Here is an 18,362-nt window from a genome sequence, read left to right as displayed (position 1 = left end):
CCTTCCTTCCTTCCTTCCTTCCTTCCTTCCTTCCTTCCTTCCTTCCTTTTTTTAAGACAGGGTCTCTTTATGTAGCCCTGGCTGTCCTTCACTTTGTAGACCAGGCTGGCCTCGAAACTCACAGAGATCTGCTTGCCTCTGACTCTTGAGTGTGTTGGGATTAAAGGCAGGCAGCACCATGCTCAACTAAAGATTATTTTAAATTTTATTTATTTATATTTATTGATTTTATTTTTTCCCTTTTATTGAAAATAGACTCTTTTCTCATAAATTTTAGCTATGTATGTGTGTGTGTGCCTAGCAGGCATGGGTACTAGGAGGTCAGAGGACAGCTTTTGGGAGCCAGTTGTTTCTCTCCTTTAACCATGTTGTTGCTGGGGATGGAACTTAGGTCATCCCACTCAGCTGCAAACACCTTGACCCTTTGAACCATCTCAGAAGCCTCAGACCCACCCTTGATCAGTGTCTACAGGACGTGATGGCCTGGTCTCTCCTACCTTCTCAGTGACTTGTGGTCACTGTGAGCCCCCACTCTTGCTGTCTGAACTCTGTGCTTTTCTCAGGTGTCTCCCCATTTACAAAGCCCCAGCCTTTCCTCCTGAAACCCGCCTGTCCTTTCTCCTCATGCCCTCGGAGGCCCCTCCCACCTTGGGCCAGTTCCTCAGGTGGTCTGGCATATTTGGTCAGCTATCATTGCTCCTGGCCTGGGCCTCGCCCCAGGAGACTGGTTTTCTCGAAGGAGGGCTGGAGGTTTCCAGCTAAAACGCAGAATGGCCAGTTAAACTTGACCTTCAGATGGACATCCAGTGCACACGTTAAGTCCTGCATCCTGGATTTCGCGTGACCGATGTTTTATGTGTGTTTTTGTATATGCTGTTTGTATGTGTCTCTTTGTGTGGGTTTGCATATGTGAGTACAGGTGCCTACAGGTGCCTGTGGAAGCCAGAGGTGTAAGATTCTCATAGAGTTAGAATTGCAGGTGATCTACGAACCCAAAACTTGGATCCTCTGCAGGAGCCACTGAGCCATCTCTCCAACACCCTGAGTTTCGGTGTTAGTCTGGCAGCCACACATTCACCATATACTGGGCACTTATCCGGGAGTATGGTACTAGGAGGTTTGTCCTTCTTTCTTTTTAACTAAATAACTAATTAACTAACTAACTATAGTTAGGTTTACTTTGTTTTATTTCATTTAGAAGCAGGGTTTTTTGGTCCTGTATAGCCCTGGCTGCCTGGCAACTTTCTCTGTCAACTCAGAGGTCCACCTGCCTCTGCCTTCTGAATGCTGGGATTAAAGTCATGTTCCACCCTGCCTCGCTCTTTTTAGTGTTTTAAGAGGTTTATTTATTTTATTTTGTGTATGTGAATGTTTTGCTTACATATATGTGTGTCTACCACAGAGGTCAAAAGATTCTCTAGATCAGATTCTCTAGAACTGAACTTACAGATGGTTGCAAGCCTCCCTGTGGGCACGGGTCCTCTGCAAGAGCAGCCAGACAAGTCTTTCTTTCTTCCCTTCTTTCTTTCTAGATGTATTTATTTATTATTTATACAACATTCTTCCTGCGTGTGTGCCTGCGCTCTGGAAGAGGGCACCAGATCTCAGTATAGATGGCTGTGCGCCACTATGTGTCTTGGGAATTGAACTCAGGACCTTTGGAAGGACAGACAGTGTTCTTAACCTCTGAGCCCTCTCTCCAGCCCCCGACAAGTATTTCTTAAGTCCTGTTGTTATTCCCACTTTGAGGAAGGGTAATTGGACTAGGGACTTTCACACAGCTGGTAAGTGTGATAGGCACATGCGTGTGTCTGTGGGGTGCAGTACCTGTGGGTGTGGCCCACGGTAGGCATGCAGGTTCGAGAAGGGGAAGATGTCTGGTCTCAGTGGTTTCTATTATGGTCTAGCTTTGACTATTGCTACGACTCTTCATGTGGCTTCCCCAGCCCAGCAGTGTCCTAACTGGGTAACCCGGATCCAGCCCCACAGGAGGGATGATGAAATTGAACACTGAAGCCATGCTGGCTACTAGGCTGATTGGGTTTTGCACAGTCCGGCATGCAGTTACCAGCAATGGACACTGGGAGGAGCCACACACTTCTCCAGACTCAGCTCCTGCTCATTGAAGTCTACAAACGCGTTAGGTGTCTATCCTGTTACTGTGATAGGGCCTGGTGTCGTGGGGGCTCACCAGTTTTTAATATTCCCTCCCAAGTTATTCTCTCTAGCTAAAAAAACTACACTTTCAATCTGGCCCATCGGGCCCCGTTCTCATTCGCCCAACGGCCTGCATGTCCCCCTCTATGTCACCACAATTTAGGTCCCTGCTCCTGCCCAGACAAACATGCCTTCCTCTCCTTACCAACCATCTCCTGGCAGCCCTGGTACATCCCCGACCCTGGAGCCTTTCCCCTGCAGGTTGTCCTTCAGCGTGCCACCCATGTCAAGAGCAAAGTGAGGTCTGGGTTGTAGCTCAGCGTTGCAATGCCTTCATAGCATGTGAAATGCTCTGGGGTCCAGCCTTGGCAACACGTACATGCCTACGACATGCACGCCCGCGCCCTCGCACACCAAGCATCCCGGCACACTTCTATGATCCCAGCACTTGGAAGGCTGAGACAGGAGGATGAGAATCTCTACTACATAGTGAAACTATCTAAAAACCTGGACAGTACAGAGCGGGCGAAAGACCGGCTTCTCCTCAGAACCTGCTGGCTCATGGCCCCAGACTGCAGTCCCGGTGCCAGCATCGCCCCCACACACCGGTGTGTTGGGAACAGCCTGCTGAATATTTCATGACTGACACTCAGCAGCCTGAATTATTCACCCTGTAACCAAGGCACAGTGAGTGCTGGAGGTCCTGGGCTTGGAGGCAGGAGGGCGTGGGGGACCCCCCGGGCTTGTTGGGGTTTCAGGCTGGGGCAAGGCAGTTCACACAACAAAGAAAGCCAGTGAGCCTTGCTCTTCCAGCGCCTTCTAGCTGGCAGGTGACCATCATCTAGGGGCTCCCAGCCACCTAGAAGGAACCAGGCAACAGAGGGCATTGGCGCTCACGTCCTGCTGTCACCGCTGGCTGCCACCCCCAGCAGGGTCTTGGCATGGTGTAAAGGTCCCCATTATTACTAGCATGTCAGCTTCTGCCCTCAAGACTACTATTGAGGAGTGGGAAGCCCAGGACACAGGGCAGCCAGGTCTCTCTGTGCTTGGCGTGGAGCTAAGAAGTGCAGGCTCCTCAGAGTCACTGGAGAAAAACCACAATGCTGTGGAGAGGCATAAGAAGGGAGGCCAGCCTGGTCTACATAGTGAGTTCTGGGCCAGCCAGAGCCACAGAAAGAGACCCCATCTTAAAAAAAAAAAAAAAAAAAAAAAAAGATTCCTGGCTGATAATAGGTCCTTCTAGTTGACCAGTTAGTCATTCCTAGCCCAGCAATTGGCCAGTTTCACACCTGGTCCCATCCAGTCCTTTTCGTGGTCTTAAGGGTGGATTTTATCACTGTTCCTCTTTTTCTAATGAGGAAACTGATTTTATTCAAAATAGACAAAGCTATGATGTGAGCCTGAGGTGGGAGGGAGAGGAGAAGAGAGGAGAGAGAGAAGAGAGAGAGAGAACTTGCACCTGCAGCTTTGTTGGGTCCACACCATTCTTATCTGATTGTCTGTCTGTCTCCCTCTGCACACAGACCTCTCTCTACCTTTCTCCTGGAACCAGTTTACTAATGAGCTCAAGTATGCATGGGCCTGGGGGCATGACAAGGGCTGAGGAGGACCAGGTACCTCCCTCCAGCTGGGTTGCAGTGTCCCCTTGTCTGAATTCTCAACATTCCAGTCATGTTGGGAAAGGACAGTTGGGAAAGGACAGCCTGTCCTCCCTGTCTCTCCTGAGACAGCTTCATACAGCCCAGACTGACCTAGGACTCACTGTGGAGCTAAGGATGGCCCTTGAACTTTTGATCCTCCTGCCTTTACCTTCTGAGTTCCGGGATCACAGGTCTTTTCCACCACTCAGTTTATGTGGTGCTGGGGGTGGACCCCAGGGCTTCATGCATGCCAGGCAAGCACTCTACCACGGAACCTCACTATGACCCTACTCTCCTTCTTCTCTTTCTTCTTTTTTTCTTCCTTCCTTCTTTCCTCCCTCCCTTCCTTCCTTTCTTTCTAAGACTTATTTATTTATATGTATAGTGTTCTGCCTGCATGTATGCCTGAACTCCAGAAGAGGGCACCAGATCTCATTATAGATGGTTGTGAGCCACCATGTGATTGCTAGGAATTGAACTCAGGACCTTTGGAAGAGCAGCCAGCGCTCTTAATCTCTGAGCCATCTCTCCAGCTCCCCCTCCCCCTTTTTATTTTGGCTTTTGGCTTTTTGAGACAGGGTTTCTCTGTGAAGCTTTGGCTGTCCTGGAGCTTGCTCTGTAGACCAGGCTGGCCTCGAACTCACAGAAATCAGCCGGTCTCTGCCTCCCGGAGCACTGGGACTACAGGCGTGCACCACTGCACCCAGCTTCCCTTCTTCTTCTTCTTTAAATGTTTTTATTTTATGTGTATGTGTGAGGGCTCAAATGTTTGTGTGTGCATGGTGTGGTGCAGGTACCCACAGAGGGCGGAAGAGGGAATCAGGTGCACTGGAACGCACATCATGGGTGGTTGAGAACTGCCATGTGGGTGTAGGGAACCCAGGTCCTCTGCAAGAGCAGCCTTGCTCTTAACCACAGAGACATCTCTCTCCTGCGCCACTACCCATCTTCTGGAGCCCAAACTCTGGAGTTTGAAAACCCTGCTCCTAGGCCTTCTGCTGCTGTAAGCTGCCCGCTCCATGATCTTAGATCCTGTGTAATTTATCACCTCCCTTCTGGGGAAAAAGGGTGATATGAACAAACAATGACTATCATGGAAACCACTCCATTAGAAAAAGGAATGTAGTCCACATCTGACTACATTCTGAGAAATCTGTTCAGATTTATGCTGCTTACAGCTAATGCTGCCACAAGGGAAAAGGGGTTTTCATTGCCCACCGTGTCAGGCTATGGTCAGCAGTAAAATTTCTTACTCTCCTTCTGCCAGCAACATCTGCCTTAAGGGAGGTCAGGAAGAGGCCTCACACACACAGTATCTGTCAATTACAACTCCTATTTATGCCAAGAGTTTGGGAGAAAAAAAGCCACAGCATTGTTCTAAGGAAGGTTCTCGACCTGTTCACTGGCATCCCCGCTCACCAGCAAGCCTTGTTCATCTTCATTGTCAGGCCGCCTGGATTTAGAATCGCCCGGGAGATACCTATGGGGGAGAGGTGAGGTTTCCCTGAGGGGGGAAGACCCACCTTGGTGTGGGGAAGTGATGCCCTGGTCTGGGGGCCTGGGCTGTTTGAAATGGGAAGAATGGAGGGAGCCAGCTGGGCACCCCAGCTCTCTCTCTGCTTTCGGACTATGGACCCAATGGTACCTCCTGTTCCCACTGACTTGCCTGCCCCCCAGTAACGAATGGACTGTGTCTTCCATTGAACTGGAGTCCAATCCTTCTGTAAGTTGCTTTTCCCAGATATTTTATCACAGCAGCGGAAACAATGCCTACATCATGATGTTCCCAGAGCTTGCATCTCCCCAGCCTCCGCTTGACTCCCACGCCCTCACAGCGGAGCTGTGTGCAGATGATCACCTCTTACTTAGACATCACCAGAAAGGCCTTTCCCATGCCCTCAACTTAAAGGGCACCTCATGGCTTCCTACCAAACAGTCCAGTTTCACTACGTGACAGTTATTACTCTTGAATTCTCTTGCTCTTTTGTTTGGTTCATTCTGTGAATGCGTATGCATAGGGTAGAGCTGCTACATGCTCCTCCTCCCCCGAGGCCCGGCCTGCAAACCAATGCTCTCAGGTGGAAGAGCAGTCATCTAAATTGGGGGTGGGGTTTCTCTCAACCTATCCCCTTCTTTGTTTGCTGGGAGGACTCCATCCCCAGTGCTGCTGGGCTGGCAGAGTTTGGACTGAGTAAGTGTGTAAGTGAGCTCTGCACACCATGGCCTCAGCCGCTCAGGCAGAGCGGGAGATGCAGAAGGGGTGTTCCGTCTAAGGTCATAGGCAGTACCCTGTTACCAGGCACACACCTCGGATTCCAGACCCCTCATCAATCAACAAACAAAGGCCCAGCTTCGAGCCAGGCACTGGGCACACACAGTGAGGAAGATAAAGCCTGTAGCTTTATTAGTCATGGGTCTAACCAGAAGAAAACACTCAGAGACATGTAGACTTCTGTCAAGACATGATAAGGGCTAGTCAATCTGGGAGGGAGACCCTCAGAACCTTCCCCCTCTCCAGTCTCAAAGCTGGGTTGAGCCCAGGGCTCCTCTCCAGCAGCCCAAAGCAGTCATGACAGAGGCATTCAGGACAGGGCTGGGTTGGGGTGAGGTGGGTGGCCTCTTGGACGAAAGGACCCTGTTCGAAGCTGCTTAGAAGCAAAGAGGTCTGCCGCCTTCCTGACCCTCCTCAGGCGCCCCAGCTAGAGATGCAGGCACCATGTTTATGGCGAGTTACTTCTGTAACCAACCCATCTTCATCTCTCTCAGACACAGCCCCCAGGCCTCCCAGATTAGGGGTCCCTTTTCTGCCGGGTGCATAGAGGGAAGCCCCCACACCCTGACCCCGCCTGAGCTGGAGGGAGGTGTTCTGTGGTAAGCCCTGTTTCTGGAAAGATTCAGTCCAATGAACCGGGGTAGACTAGAGGAAAGAAAAAGGACAGTGTGTTCCTGCAACCTCAAGCCCTGTGCAGTGCCCTGAGGCATTGACCTGCCTTAGCAAGGCCCTTCCCCAGGCTGCCCAGCCACCCATCTCCTCTGCAACCTGTCAGCACCATGGCCCATAGTCACCCACAGCCTCCCTGGGCAGGATCAAGTTTCCCACGGGTAGGGGTGGCACCCTTCCTCCCTCACCAATGCATCAGAGAGAGCTGAGCCCTTGTAAATAATTCACAGTGCTTCACAGCAGGCCTGGGAGGCTGAAGAGAGCACGCAGCCACAGCTTCCGAGCGAGGCCGTAGGGTCCTCCAACTGGGCCCTGTGGTCCTGGAGGTTACATGGGCACACCAACCCCTGACCCCAATTTCTTTTTTCTTTTTGGTTTTTTGAGACAGAGTTTCTCTGTGTAGCCTTGGCTGTCCTAGACTCACTTTGTAGACCAGGCTGGTCTCAACCTCACGGAGATCCTCCTGCCTCTGCTTCCTGAGTGCTGGGGTGAAAGGCGTGCACCACCTCACCCAGCTCCTGACCCCAATTTCCAACTCCCCTCCTACCCAAGCTCAGCCTGGCATGCATATAAAGGGACCCTCCTATCAGCCTGGTCACAACCCAGGGTTGGGAGCCCAGATCCTCAGTCTAACTCTCCAAGATTCATGGTGACTCCTGGGCATCCTGGCAACTCCACAGTGAGGTCATTGGCACAGTCAGAACTAGGACCCAGTCCTACTTAGCCCATGGCACTGACTGGGAGGGGTCAGGGTGCCAATAGACACCTGTGTGGTCATGTGTGTTGCATGGCAGGGCTGGAGTCTTCATACACATGGAAATCTCAGCCCACAGAGGACTCTGGGCTTGTCATTACTGGGCTTTCCTCTCAGGTGGGGCCAAGCAAAGTCCAGCCATTTAGCAGTTCTCAGTAGAACCTGAAGGAAGAACAGGCCTACAGCCCTCTCTGTGATGTGGCCAGCAGCCTGCCCCTCTAGCTACACCGTGTACACCGTGTTTGGAAGAAAGGCTGGTGAAAGCAGGAGAGCTTCCATTCCTCATGGCCAGTCATCTTAGGAAGTCTATTCTGGGCTCAGAGTGAGGGGGTGAGATGGGCATATCAGAACCATAGCCCGGGGGCTGAGGACGTGCCACAGGCATCGCCAGGCCCTAAACTGAAGGATCCAACAAGAGTCTCAGCCTGTCCGGAGCCAAGGAGACAGCTGGCACCTGGTCTTCTAGGTCTGAGAGCTGACCTGTGTCCACACCAGTGTCTGTCCTATGCCATTGGCATGGCCTCCAGCCTGCTCCCTAGTGGACAGTGGCTCTGAGGCAATTTGAGGAATGGCTCACTGATGGCCTAACCCTCTCACCTTGCTGCTGTTCTCCTCCTGAGGCTGAGTCCACACACTTAGACAGACACTGGTCAGAGCCCAGGCCCTCAGCTCCAGCTGGTGGCTGCTTATATCTCACACCTTCAGGAGGAATCTATGTCCTTTCTCTGAGGCCCCCATCTCCACCCTGGCTGCCTCCTTCCCCAGATTCATGTGTCACTCTGCTCTGCTGTGTCCCCACTCCATCCCAGGAGCGCCCAGCCATTTAGACCAGTGTCCCGGGAGGGTTTAGAAGCTGCTCCACCAGTGGCAGGAATGGGTTGAGAGGCCACAGAACTGGGAGATTTCCTGGAGGTGGCCTGCCCATGGCCCTGGGGCTATGAGGGATCGTGGGGCTAAAGGGTGGCTCTCTCCTACGTGCTTGGCAGCTGACATGGTCCCTCCTCTACCTGCCTAACTCAGGGTTAGGAGGTACTCCTGACCCATTGTCCCACGTAAAGAGGCCTTAGAAATGAGCATGGAGCATTTCTGAGCTGGGGAGGCCTCCTGCTGCAGCCAGTGGCCTTGCAAGCCCATGGCCGTGCCCTGTGCGCTGCATGCCGAGGGAGTGTGGAGCTCCTGCTTGCAGAGTCTGAGACAGGCTGTGGCCCTTGACAGGCTGTGTGGAAGAGAGAAGTTTCACTTTGGCCAAATCTGACTTAGGCCTGGGCCTCGGAACCCCCAGATGGTCACTGAAGCAGCCACCGTGGAGACTGTGGCAGCCCCCGGCACTCCTGGGAGCACTGGCCTCTACAGGCCTCCTTAAAGGAACCCCCTAAAGCCTGTGTGGTACCACAGGCCTGCAATGTCAGCCTTTGGGAGGTGGCAGGCAGAAAGATCAAGACACCTTAGGCTGGGCATGGTAGTCATTCAGGAGGCAGAGGCAGGCAGGTCTCTGTGAATTTTAGGACAGCCTGGTTTACATAGTGAGTTCCAGGCCAAGCAAAGTCCTGTGTGTCATGACAAACAAACAAAGGAAGAAAAGAAAAAAGATTAAATATAGAATCCAAGCCCAAATCCTTTCCTTAACCATTTCGAGACCAGCCTGAGCTACATAAGATCCTGTCCTGTTTCAAAAAATAAACAAGAGGAAGGACCTTGCCTGGAAGTGTGGCTCAATGGTGGGCTTCCTGCGTGAGCAAGGTCCTGGATCTAACTCCCCCGCCCCAACACAAAACAACAACACAAAAGAAGGTCCTTACTCAGGGTGATATTCAACAAGAAGCTTCACGGAGGGAAGGTCTCCTTTGGCGGCAGCGTAGTGGAGAGGCAGGGCACCGGTTTCTGTGGTGATGGCAGAATTTGCACCACCATGCAGCAGCAGCCAGTTCACTATGTCTGGGTGGCCAAAGCGGGCAGCTAGATGCAGGACTGTGGCACCAGAATTATCTTTTTCCTGTGGCAAGAGAGCTGGTTAGAGCCCTGTATCTGTCGTTCTTCCCAGGTACTCCCCGCTGCCGGCCTCCTCCAGGCTGCAGCAGGTCCACCTGCTTTACCCACCCGTGAGGGAATGGTCATGCCTAGCTTAGCATGCTTTTGGGGTGAAACAGACCCTCAGGTCATAGGCAGTAGCGTGATGTGGGGCTTTGGGAGGCCTTCAGGCATGTGGAGAGCTGCCAGTGGAGAGGCTCCCAGAACATAGCAGGAGTGCAGGAACGTGCCTGGCACCCAGGAAACACCTGAGCGAATGAATGCATTGCTGGGCTGAGCAAGGCCAGGAGTGGTGGCTAGCTGAGACTCCGTCAGGCCAGCGTTAGGACTCTCCCTACCTCCAACCCTTGCTCCTCTTCTTCCTCATTCCCAGGTGTCCCTTGGGAGGGACAGAAGCTTCCACTTAGTGTGCCGCCAACAGCCCAACCCCCATGCTAGAAGCTGCCCTTCTGTAGACTGCCCTGCACACAGCTTCAGGAACAAGCTGTGTCCTAGTCATGTGGAGGAGGAGGTTGCTGGCCGCTGGCGGGCAGGGCTTGGGGCAGCCAATGCGTAGGTGTGTACTAGTGGCAGAATCCTTGAGAGGCTAGGTAAAACCCCTGCAGACACCCTCTGGGCCCAGACTTGCTCCTCACATACTCCTGCTGTGTCTCTCTTTGGGGAAGGGGCTGAGAAGGCTGTTGGTGGGCAGGGGGAGAATCACTGAGACCCCAGATCTCTAGACCAAGGCTTCTGCATTTTTAAAGAGGCATTACTCCAGAAGCTGACAACCTCTCTCTCAGCATCAAGCACACAGACCCCAGGGGTGGGCAGGATTAGAAGAAAGCACCTAGCTGTTGTGAGAGGTGCCTGGGAAGCCAGGTCTCTCTTCCCCTCCTTGCAGGGAGACACATGTGGCCAAGGCACAGAGACCCTGAGGTAAGTGAGTCTCAGCAGGAAGACCTACTTCAGAACCTCCTGAAAGGAGAAAAGGACACAAGGGACTGGCATGTCATCAGTCAGGCTGTGGAGGCAGAGAGAATCATGGGACAGAGAGCCAATGGCACATAAGGGACTAAGGACGACACCAGAGCGCCTTACTGTGTATTGCAGGTGTGTGCAGGGTTATCCAGTTTGTTCCCCTGAGCTGGGCTGGCCAGCATGAGCTGGCCAGAGGTGACCTAAGTAAGGCCACAATGATGAAAGGCTGGTACCTCAGCTCCTGAGACAGGCCTGTCTCCACTGTGCTTGGGGATACTGGCCTGAGGCGTTAGGGCATCTCCACAGCTTAGGACTTCTGGATAACGATGGCAACACGAAGTCAGTGGCCTATGTTTAAGGTACCACGGCTGGGTAGGCCCTGGAGCCTTGTGTGATGGGGCCCACATCCTAAGCTGTTTATCTCTGGGGCAGATAGGCCCATAGATCGAGGCCACCCTCCCCCCACTTCTGGGGGTAGAGGATAGAGGAACTGATAATTGGGCACAAGACTACTTGTTCTTCTCCCTCCTCTGCATCGATAAGGGGGTCTTCTGGCCAGTGCTGGGCTTGGAATCAGGGAGGGAGGCAGGCACCTCCCTGAAGGGAGGAGGCATGGACCACAAGGCTGTAAGCCACATGGCCAGGAACTCCTGATATCAAGGCCAGGAGATAAGGGAATAAGAGAATCTTCCAGAAAGATGGGAAGGTGGGGCTTGCCTTCTGAGGACAGGAGTGGGAGCTGTATTGGATTTTGCTAGGTCGCTGCAGACTAGACTGGAGCTGGCCCTCACCCCTTTGATGGGCAGTTAACCCAGAGGTCTGTTATTGTTTGTTTGGTTGGTTGGATGGTTTTGGTTTTTTAAAGACAGGGTCTCACTTTGTAGCCCAGGCTGACTTAAAACTCACAGCAATCCTCCTGCCTCAGTATCCCAAGGGCTATGCTTACATATGTGAGCCACTCAGTGGTCTCTGCCATCCAGAAATCAGATATGCTCCCTGTCTCAGTTGGCTGTTCAGGCAATCAGAATATCATCCCAATTCCTTATCTCAGCCAAGGAGACCCTCTAGGCTGGGCCCTCCCACCCCACTCCTCTCCATCACTCTAGCCTGGCTCCTCCCGGACAGGAAGGTGCACACCTCAGGGCCTTTTCCTTCTGGTTCTCTGTTGTGAGGACAATCTGATCCACTCACCAGTCAGAACTACCCTGGCAGGTCACTCCTCAGAGCGGTTTATTCCAGGCACAAAGATCCTGGTTGGGCTGAGGTGACTTAGAGCTGGAAGGTCCAACGTGGCTAGTGTCCTCGGGTCCACCTATGCCCTAGGGAGAGCTCTACCACCTCTTGACCTAGAATCTTTGCCCCCGACTCAGTGGTACCTGCGTCTTGGCCTGGGGTGAGATTTGGAGACCCTGTGCACTCTTCCTCCAGACCTGAACCCGGAGGCCATGGGCTTCTAATTTGGCAGCCAAGGCCGATCGCTTGCCCCTACTTCCTCCATCCTAGGCCACTCCCTCCAGGATCCGCGTTTTGCCTGCCCTAGTCGATACCTGCCCCAGGAGTCCGGCTCCCCTCGGGTTCCCTTGATATCACGCAACCAGGGATCTACCCAAGCCCTCAGCCTCAAGAACCCACCTTATCTAAAGCCCACTGCAAAGTGAAGCGCGCAGAGCCCAGCGGAGCCAAGACCGCGTCTATTCCAACCATCCTTGAGGACTGGAGTCCTCTTTGGGCCCAAACCGTCTCTTGGAGTGGACTCACCTGCACTCGGCAACCGCCCTGCGTGAGCAGCCACTGCAAGCAGGAGAGGTACCCTGTGGCGGCGGCGTCGTGCGCGGGTGTGGCGCCGTTGCGCGCACGGGCCGCGGCCGGGAGGGCAGCCTCCTCCACCAGGTAGCGCAGACAGTGCAGCTTGCCAGAGCGGGCCGCGTGGTGCACCGGCAGGGCGTCCAGCGGGTCCCGCAGAGAAGGCCCCAGCAGGCCGGCGGCGTGCAGGGATCTCAGCACGCCCAGGTCGCCCCGCCGTGCCGCCTGCAGAGCCTGCTCCAGGGCCATGGTGCGGCCCTCGGCGCCGCGAGCCGGCGCTCAGTGGCTTCCCCCGGGCGTCATGAGGGTGGCCCCGGGCTCCAGGAGTCCCGCGGCGCAGCCGTCGGAGGAGTGCGGACCCGGGAGGCAGAGCTGAGGCCCGCTGGCGCCCGCTCTGCGGTCCCTGGGACTCAACTCCAGCTCGGCAGCTCTCTGAGGCGGGGACCCCGCGAGTCCCCGCTTAAGCCTGGGACCCGCCCCCGCCCCGCCTCCTCTCTACCCCGCCTCCCCTGCCCTGAGCCCTCCCCCATTCCCCGCGGGCGACAAGGGTTGGTGCGCACACAGAAACGGAACAGGTATCTAGCAGCATCCAGACGCAGACGCGCTCGCCCAGCTGCCCAGTGGCCACTATGTGTTGTTTCAGGTGCTGGGGACACAAGCCAACAAGGGATGGCAGCTGCAAGGAGCGATAAGTGTCACTAGAACCTGGCAAGCGGGAGATAGGAAAGGTTTTGTCATAGGCGTCAAGAAGGTGCCCGGTGCTGGTCTGATTGGTAAGAAGACAGTCGAGAGAGACAGAGAGACAGAGACAGAGAGACAGGAACTGGACGCCACTGCCCAGAAGCTTAAAAAAAAATCCCACCAAGTGCCGGATGCCCCAGTGCCCAGTGCTCAGACTCCAAGGTCCTTCTAGAGACTAGAGTCTAGACCCACAAAAAGAAGGCAGAAGGCAGAAAGACAACGAAAGGCTGGAACCAGCAAAATGATCGGGTAAAGGTGTCCGCTGTCAAGCCTGACAACCTAAATTCCACCCCTGGGACCCGAGTGGCGGGAAGCAGCTCCCACAGCGTTCTTCTGACTGCGCACGCCCACTGTAGCAATGGCCCTGAAGAATAAATAAAACGATCGAAAACAAATCCTCAAAACTCATCCGATCCATTTCTTTTTTCTCTTTTTCTTGTTCTTCTTCTTGTTCTTGTTTTTGTTCTTCTTGTTGTTTTGTTTGTCAAGAAAGGGTTTCTCTGTGTATCCTTGACTGTCCTGGACTCACTTTGTAGACCAGGCTGGCCTTAAACTCACAGAGATCTGCCTGCCTCTGCTTCCCTGAGTGCTGGGATTACAGGCGTGCACCGCCCCCCCCCGCCCCTTCCCATGGAAGGAAGTGAGAACAAGAGTGTCCTGGTGGGTTTAGAAGTGTTTGGACCAGGATTTTGAAGATTCTGATCACCCAGGCTGGTGTGGGGGACGGGAGACTGGACCTGCAGACCCGAGACTGCCAAGCCAAGAGAGAAGAAATGAAGGGTGTGAGGGGTGGGGGCCAGTGGGGAGGTGCTGTGGTGCCTTCCTCTAGAGACGGGGTATCCCCATCGTGAGCAAGGACACTGGGAAGCGCTGGAGGGTCCGGGCAGTCAAACCACCTTAAGGGGCGTAGCTGGAAACAGGTCAAGGGCACCGGAGGAGGCAGGCCTGCTGGACTAGAGTGAAGGCTCCCAGAAAGGAGGAGGTGTGACCTGTGGGAGCACAGCAAGCATATCGGGCAAACCTTGAAACAGCTCGCGCACTTTCTCCTCTCCCACGCTCAGCGGAGGTCTGTGAGAGCCAACCCCGTTCTCCGGCATCCGCTTCCGCCGGGTCCTAGCTCCTGCCAGCCTGGGCGGTGCTGGAACTCTTGTGGACGGAAGCTGTTTGCAGAACCCAGAATCCCAGAGTGGGTCCCGGGGCGTCTCAGATACCATTCACGTTTTTACCACCTCGTGGTGCCATGTCCGGTGGCCGCCAGAACTCAAACTTTGCCACAGTTCACTGCATGCTCAGTTGAGCTTTCAATCACTTCCGCCTAGCTGGAAAGGCTTCATTCCTCCGTAGGACCTGCGGTTACAGCGACCTGTGTTTTCTTTTCAGAGGTTTCCAGATTCCTTACAGCACCATAGCTATGGCCGCTTGGTACTTCCTGAAGCTAAGAACATCAGTATATTCAGACAAGCGGGTGCCCTAACGGCCAGTAAGCGGCAGGGGCATCCAAACTAAGATGCCGGACTTGGCTTCTACGCCCCTGTGCCTTTGCCACGAAAGTCCTGCAAATAGTCTCCAGCCCTAGAAAGGGATGTTCCCACCCCGTCACCTGAGGGGCTAGTATCAGCCTCTCCCCAGGGATCTGATCAGTGTGGGGTGGGCTTGGGACACTGAACTGAGCTGGCTGGGCAGGGGACTCCGAAGTTTGTTGTTGTTTTGGGTTTTGTTTGTTTTCCAAGACAGAGTTCCTGTGTGTGGCGCTGCTGTCCTGGAACTCACTGGGTAGACCAGACTGAATTTGGAGATCCCCCTGCCCCCGCCACTCAAGTGCTGGGATTAAAGGCTCGTGCACCATCCCCCGTCTACAAAGTCCTTTTTAAAAATGAGCTTTTACTTTGCTGCTGTGTGTCGTGTGTGGGTTTGTGCCTGACTGTCACACCCGAGAAATCCAGAAGAGGGCAGCAGACCCCTCAGAACTGGAGTTACAGTACTGGAGCTTCCGGGAGCTGGGAACCAAACCCAGGAGGGCTTCTGTTTAACCACTTACCTCAGCCGCAATGCTTGCTCTTAACCACTGAGCCCTACAAAGTGTTTTCTGAGCTCTTAAAAAATAATTAATGACTGAATGTGGTGACACAGTTCTTTAAACCCAGTACTCGGGAGGCAGAGGCAGGCTAATCTTTGTGAGTTCAAAGTCAGCCTGGTCTTCGTAGTAAGGGGCTAGCCCACAGACATACCTAATCAGGCAGCCCCAAGGCCTGCTGGGGAAATTCTCATAACTAGGACTGTTGGGTTGGCGGAAGTGAGGAGTGAAGGTCAAAAAAACAGCAAGCTGTGAGCTTGAGCAAATTAACTCCCTGGCGGTGAGAATGGGTCCTTGTATGCCTTAGAAACAGGCAGGCGGAGCTCTCCTGCCGAGGCTGCCCTGGCCCCCCCTCCGGGTTCCCCCCTCCTCCATCGCTCTCGAATGCCCGCTGGGGAGCACTTCCCAGGATTTGGGGCTAACGAAGGGAACGGCGGGAAGGCGAGGTCCTTCCAGGACCCTGGACAGAGGCTAACCAGGCTCCGCCGCACGAGCGCCTCCTACTGGCTCTGGTTGTGCGGGCCTCCGGTGAGCCAGACCTCGGTTGCCCCGCCAGCCGACCCGGGATAGGAGCCTGCGGCAGATGGGCGGGGGACGCCCGCCGGTTTGCAGCAGCAACGGCCACGCGTTGTGGAGGCGTGTCTGGGCCCGCTGGGGCCGAGGGGAGCAGCCGGGGCACACCCAGGACCGCCCCCACTCTCCTGCCATGTGACCTCCGACTGCTCCACGGGGGGGATCCGGAGCCCGGAGCCAGTTCAAATAAAAATGAACTCCGACGACCCTGGGTTGCCTCTTCTTGGGGAGCGGGCTCAGGCTTCCCTTGCACAACCTAGGGACGGGAGCCAGGTGATTTTTAAGGCAGCGGAGTGCCCTAGAGGTTACGGAGCGCGTAGAGCCAGGGGGCCTGGCTCTGGTCCGTAGGCTGGAGGATCGGACCTTACCAGGGCAGGATTTCCGTGTCCAGCTCAGAGCAGTTGGTGAAGCAAATCTCTCCTTTTGACCCTTGGTGGCTCTCCCTGAGTCCCGGGGGTCGGCAGCTCTGCAGCCGCTGGAGCGCTTGTGGAGGCCCAGGCACCTCGCAGCAGTGGGCGTGGTGAATAAGGCCACAGGTTTTATTCACAGGGAGCGGAGCCCCAGCCGCTCTTCTTGTCCAGGGGTCAGCGCCCGCAGGTCGCGCGACCCCACCGCAGATGGGACTCGAAGGCCAGAGTGGCATCCCTGGGGAACACCACTGACTCGTCCTCTCCAGTCCCATCCTCGCGGGGACAAAGGCGGCAGGTGGGAGTGGCGGCTGGCAGGGCGGGGCGGAGCAGTGACAGCCTGCGGAAGGCCTGGCGGCTGATCCAGCGCGCTCGTCTTTGGCGCGAGCTCGGGCTAGGCTTTGAACTTGGTTCCCGGCTTCCTTCTTTGCTCTGCGTTGCAGCAGGGGCTAGGATCCTCCACGCGGAGCATGAGGCTGTCTAGGCGAGTAGGAGATGCCGCGGAGCCGCGCAAGGTAGGAGCGGGAGACAGGGGCTCTTGGCAGGGTGGGATAGGCGATCGTGGTCCTCCTAACTGGGGCCTTTACGCCCATCCGCCGTCCCACAGAGCCTGAAGCCACTGCTAGAGAAGCGCCGGCGCGCGCGGATCAACCAGAGCCTGAGCCAGCTAAAGGGGCTCGTATTGCCCCTTTTGGGCGCGGAGGTGAGTGGGAGCTCGCAAAACCAAGGCGGAGGGTCTTGGGGCGCCCAGCGAGGCTGGTAGGCGGGGCTCCGTGGGTATCCGAAGAGCTAAGGTGGGATGTGCGCCGTGGAGTGGTAGAGACCACCACGCGACTGGAGAGTGTCTGGGTGCAGGAGCGAGGTGCTCAGCCCGGGCTGTAATGGGGCTGTCTCTCTTGTCTGGCCTGGCAGACTTCCCGCTCCGCGAAGCTGGAGAAGGCAGACATCCTGGAAATGACCGTGCGCTTCCTGCAGGAGCAGGAGGCGTCCGTCTACACCGCCTCAGCGCCGGGTGAGTGACCCACTCCCCACTCCGCGCGTGCCCTGCAGCTTGCACAGTGCTCCGAACCTGAGCCTCATGCTTGCTCTCTGTACACAGGAGCTTTGGATAGCTACCTCGAGGGCTACCGAGCCTGCCTGGAGCGCCTGGCCCGCGTGCTGCCGGCCTGCAGCGTCCCGGAGCCGGCCGTGAGCGCGCGCCTGCTGGAGCACTTGCGGCAGAGGACTGCTGCTGGCTCAGCCTCACAGCAGCCACCACCCGCCGCAGCTTCAGCTCCCTCTCTGCCGGTGACTCCTCCTGGCAGTCCTGGCCTCTGGCGGCCATGGTAGGCTCCTGGATGCTCCACAGGACCCTGCTTTTGGCTGTCAGGGACCTGGATGGGCCAACTGGCCCAGGAAGTTCTCCGTGGTGACCGCATCTCCCTCCCTCCCTTTGAGAACAGTCTAGCTCAGATGCCCTGGCAGGAATTCGATGCAGTGACCTGTCTGGGTGCTGAAGACCTCATCGGCTTGGCCGGAGGGAAAGGGAGAGTCTGGGCAGAAGAAGGGGCAAAGGTCTGCAGGTGGGGAAGAAGCCTCCGCTTGGACTGGAAGAGGTGGTTCTGGCACTGGGCCAGCCTCGGCAGGGTACTCAGGCACCTGCCCTAGTGTGGGCAGCAGACCAAGGTCAGGTCCTGAAGCTCACCTGGGCCAGGGGCAGTCACCTGCTCTGAGGAGCCACTTCGATCTGGACCACGCCCGATATGCTTTCAGCTCAGCTGGGCTTGTGAGCCTCTTCATAGACAGAGCGATGGCTTGGGGGACTTCAGGCACTCCAGAGACGTGGCTGAGCAGTGAGCAGGGTGAAGGGCTAACCTGGGCTGGACAGCCGCCTCCTGCTCTCCGTGGCTTCCCCTCCCAGTTACCTGTACTGCAGGTGGTGAGGCGCTCTGATTGAACTCCCGGGCCTTGTTTCTACCCCACACCAGGCTGGCTGGTCTTGGGATATGAAGGAAGGGTGGGACTAGAGTGAGGCTTCCCTGTAGCTTTGGAGGAGCTGAACCCAGCACAGACTGCAGGGGTAGCCTCGGAATGGAGGGCCAGCAGATGAGGGAACGAAATGCCAATGGCTTTGCCTGCTTTCTCTGGCAAACTCCTCCCTAACCCGGGCAGCCAGGCTACAAAGAAGGACTTGTTCAGAAGTTGGAAGCCCAGAAGCCTGCGAAGACTCAGGGAAGGGCCTTCGGTTCCCGGGAGTGAGTGCGCCAGAGAAACTGGCAGAACTTGTGGACCTCGTCACTCCAAG

At 55.5% G+C, this 18,362-nt stretch overlaps 2 protein-coding genes across 2 annotated transcripts in view; one reads left to right on the top strand and one right to left on the bottom strand.

Annotated features, from left to right (window-relative positions):
• Espn (espin) overlaps positions 1-12,570 on the bottom strand; it is a 30,663-nt gene extending 18,093 nt beyond the window's left edge. Inside the window, exons 1-2 of the mRNA XM_055615317.1 lie at positions 12,239-12,570; positions 9,292-9,485 (exon numbers count right to left, since the gene is read on the bottom strand). Coding sequence (XP_055471292.1) covers positions 9,292-9,485; positions 12,239-12,532 — 488 coding nt within the window. The 5' untranslated portion in view covers positions 12,533-12,570. The remainder of the gene's footprint in view (positions 1-9,291; positions 9,486-12,238) is intronic.
• A 3,978-nt stretch (positions 12,571-16,548) lies between these two features.
• Positions 16,549-17,407, top strand: Hes2 (hes family bHLH transcription factor 2). The gene is made up of 4 exons (XM_055615368.1): positions 16,549-16,593; positions 16,686-16,781; positions 16,991-17,090; positions 17,178-17,407. Exons 1-4 carry the CDS (start codon positions 16,549-16,551, stop codon positions 17,405-17,407), a joined length of 471 nt encoding a protein of 156 aa, XP_055471343.1.
• The last annotated feature ends 955 nt before the right edge of the window (positions 17,408-18,362 follow it).

The sequence above is a fragment of the Psammomys obesus genome, unplaced genomic scaffold (genome assembly GCF_907164565.1).
Source record: "Psammomys obesus unplaced genomic scaffold, mPsaObe1.curated_primary_1811, whole genome shotgun sequence".
Classification (NCBI taxonomy): Eukaryota; Metazoa; Chordata; class Mammalia; order Rodentia; family Muridae; genus Psammomys; species Psammomys obesus.
Note: the sequence above shows the minus strand (reverse complement) of the source record. Positions and strands in the feature narration are given on the sequence as shown.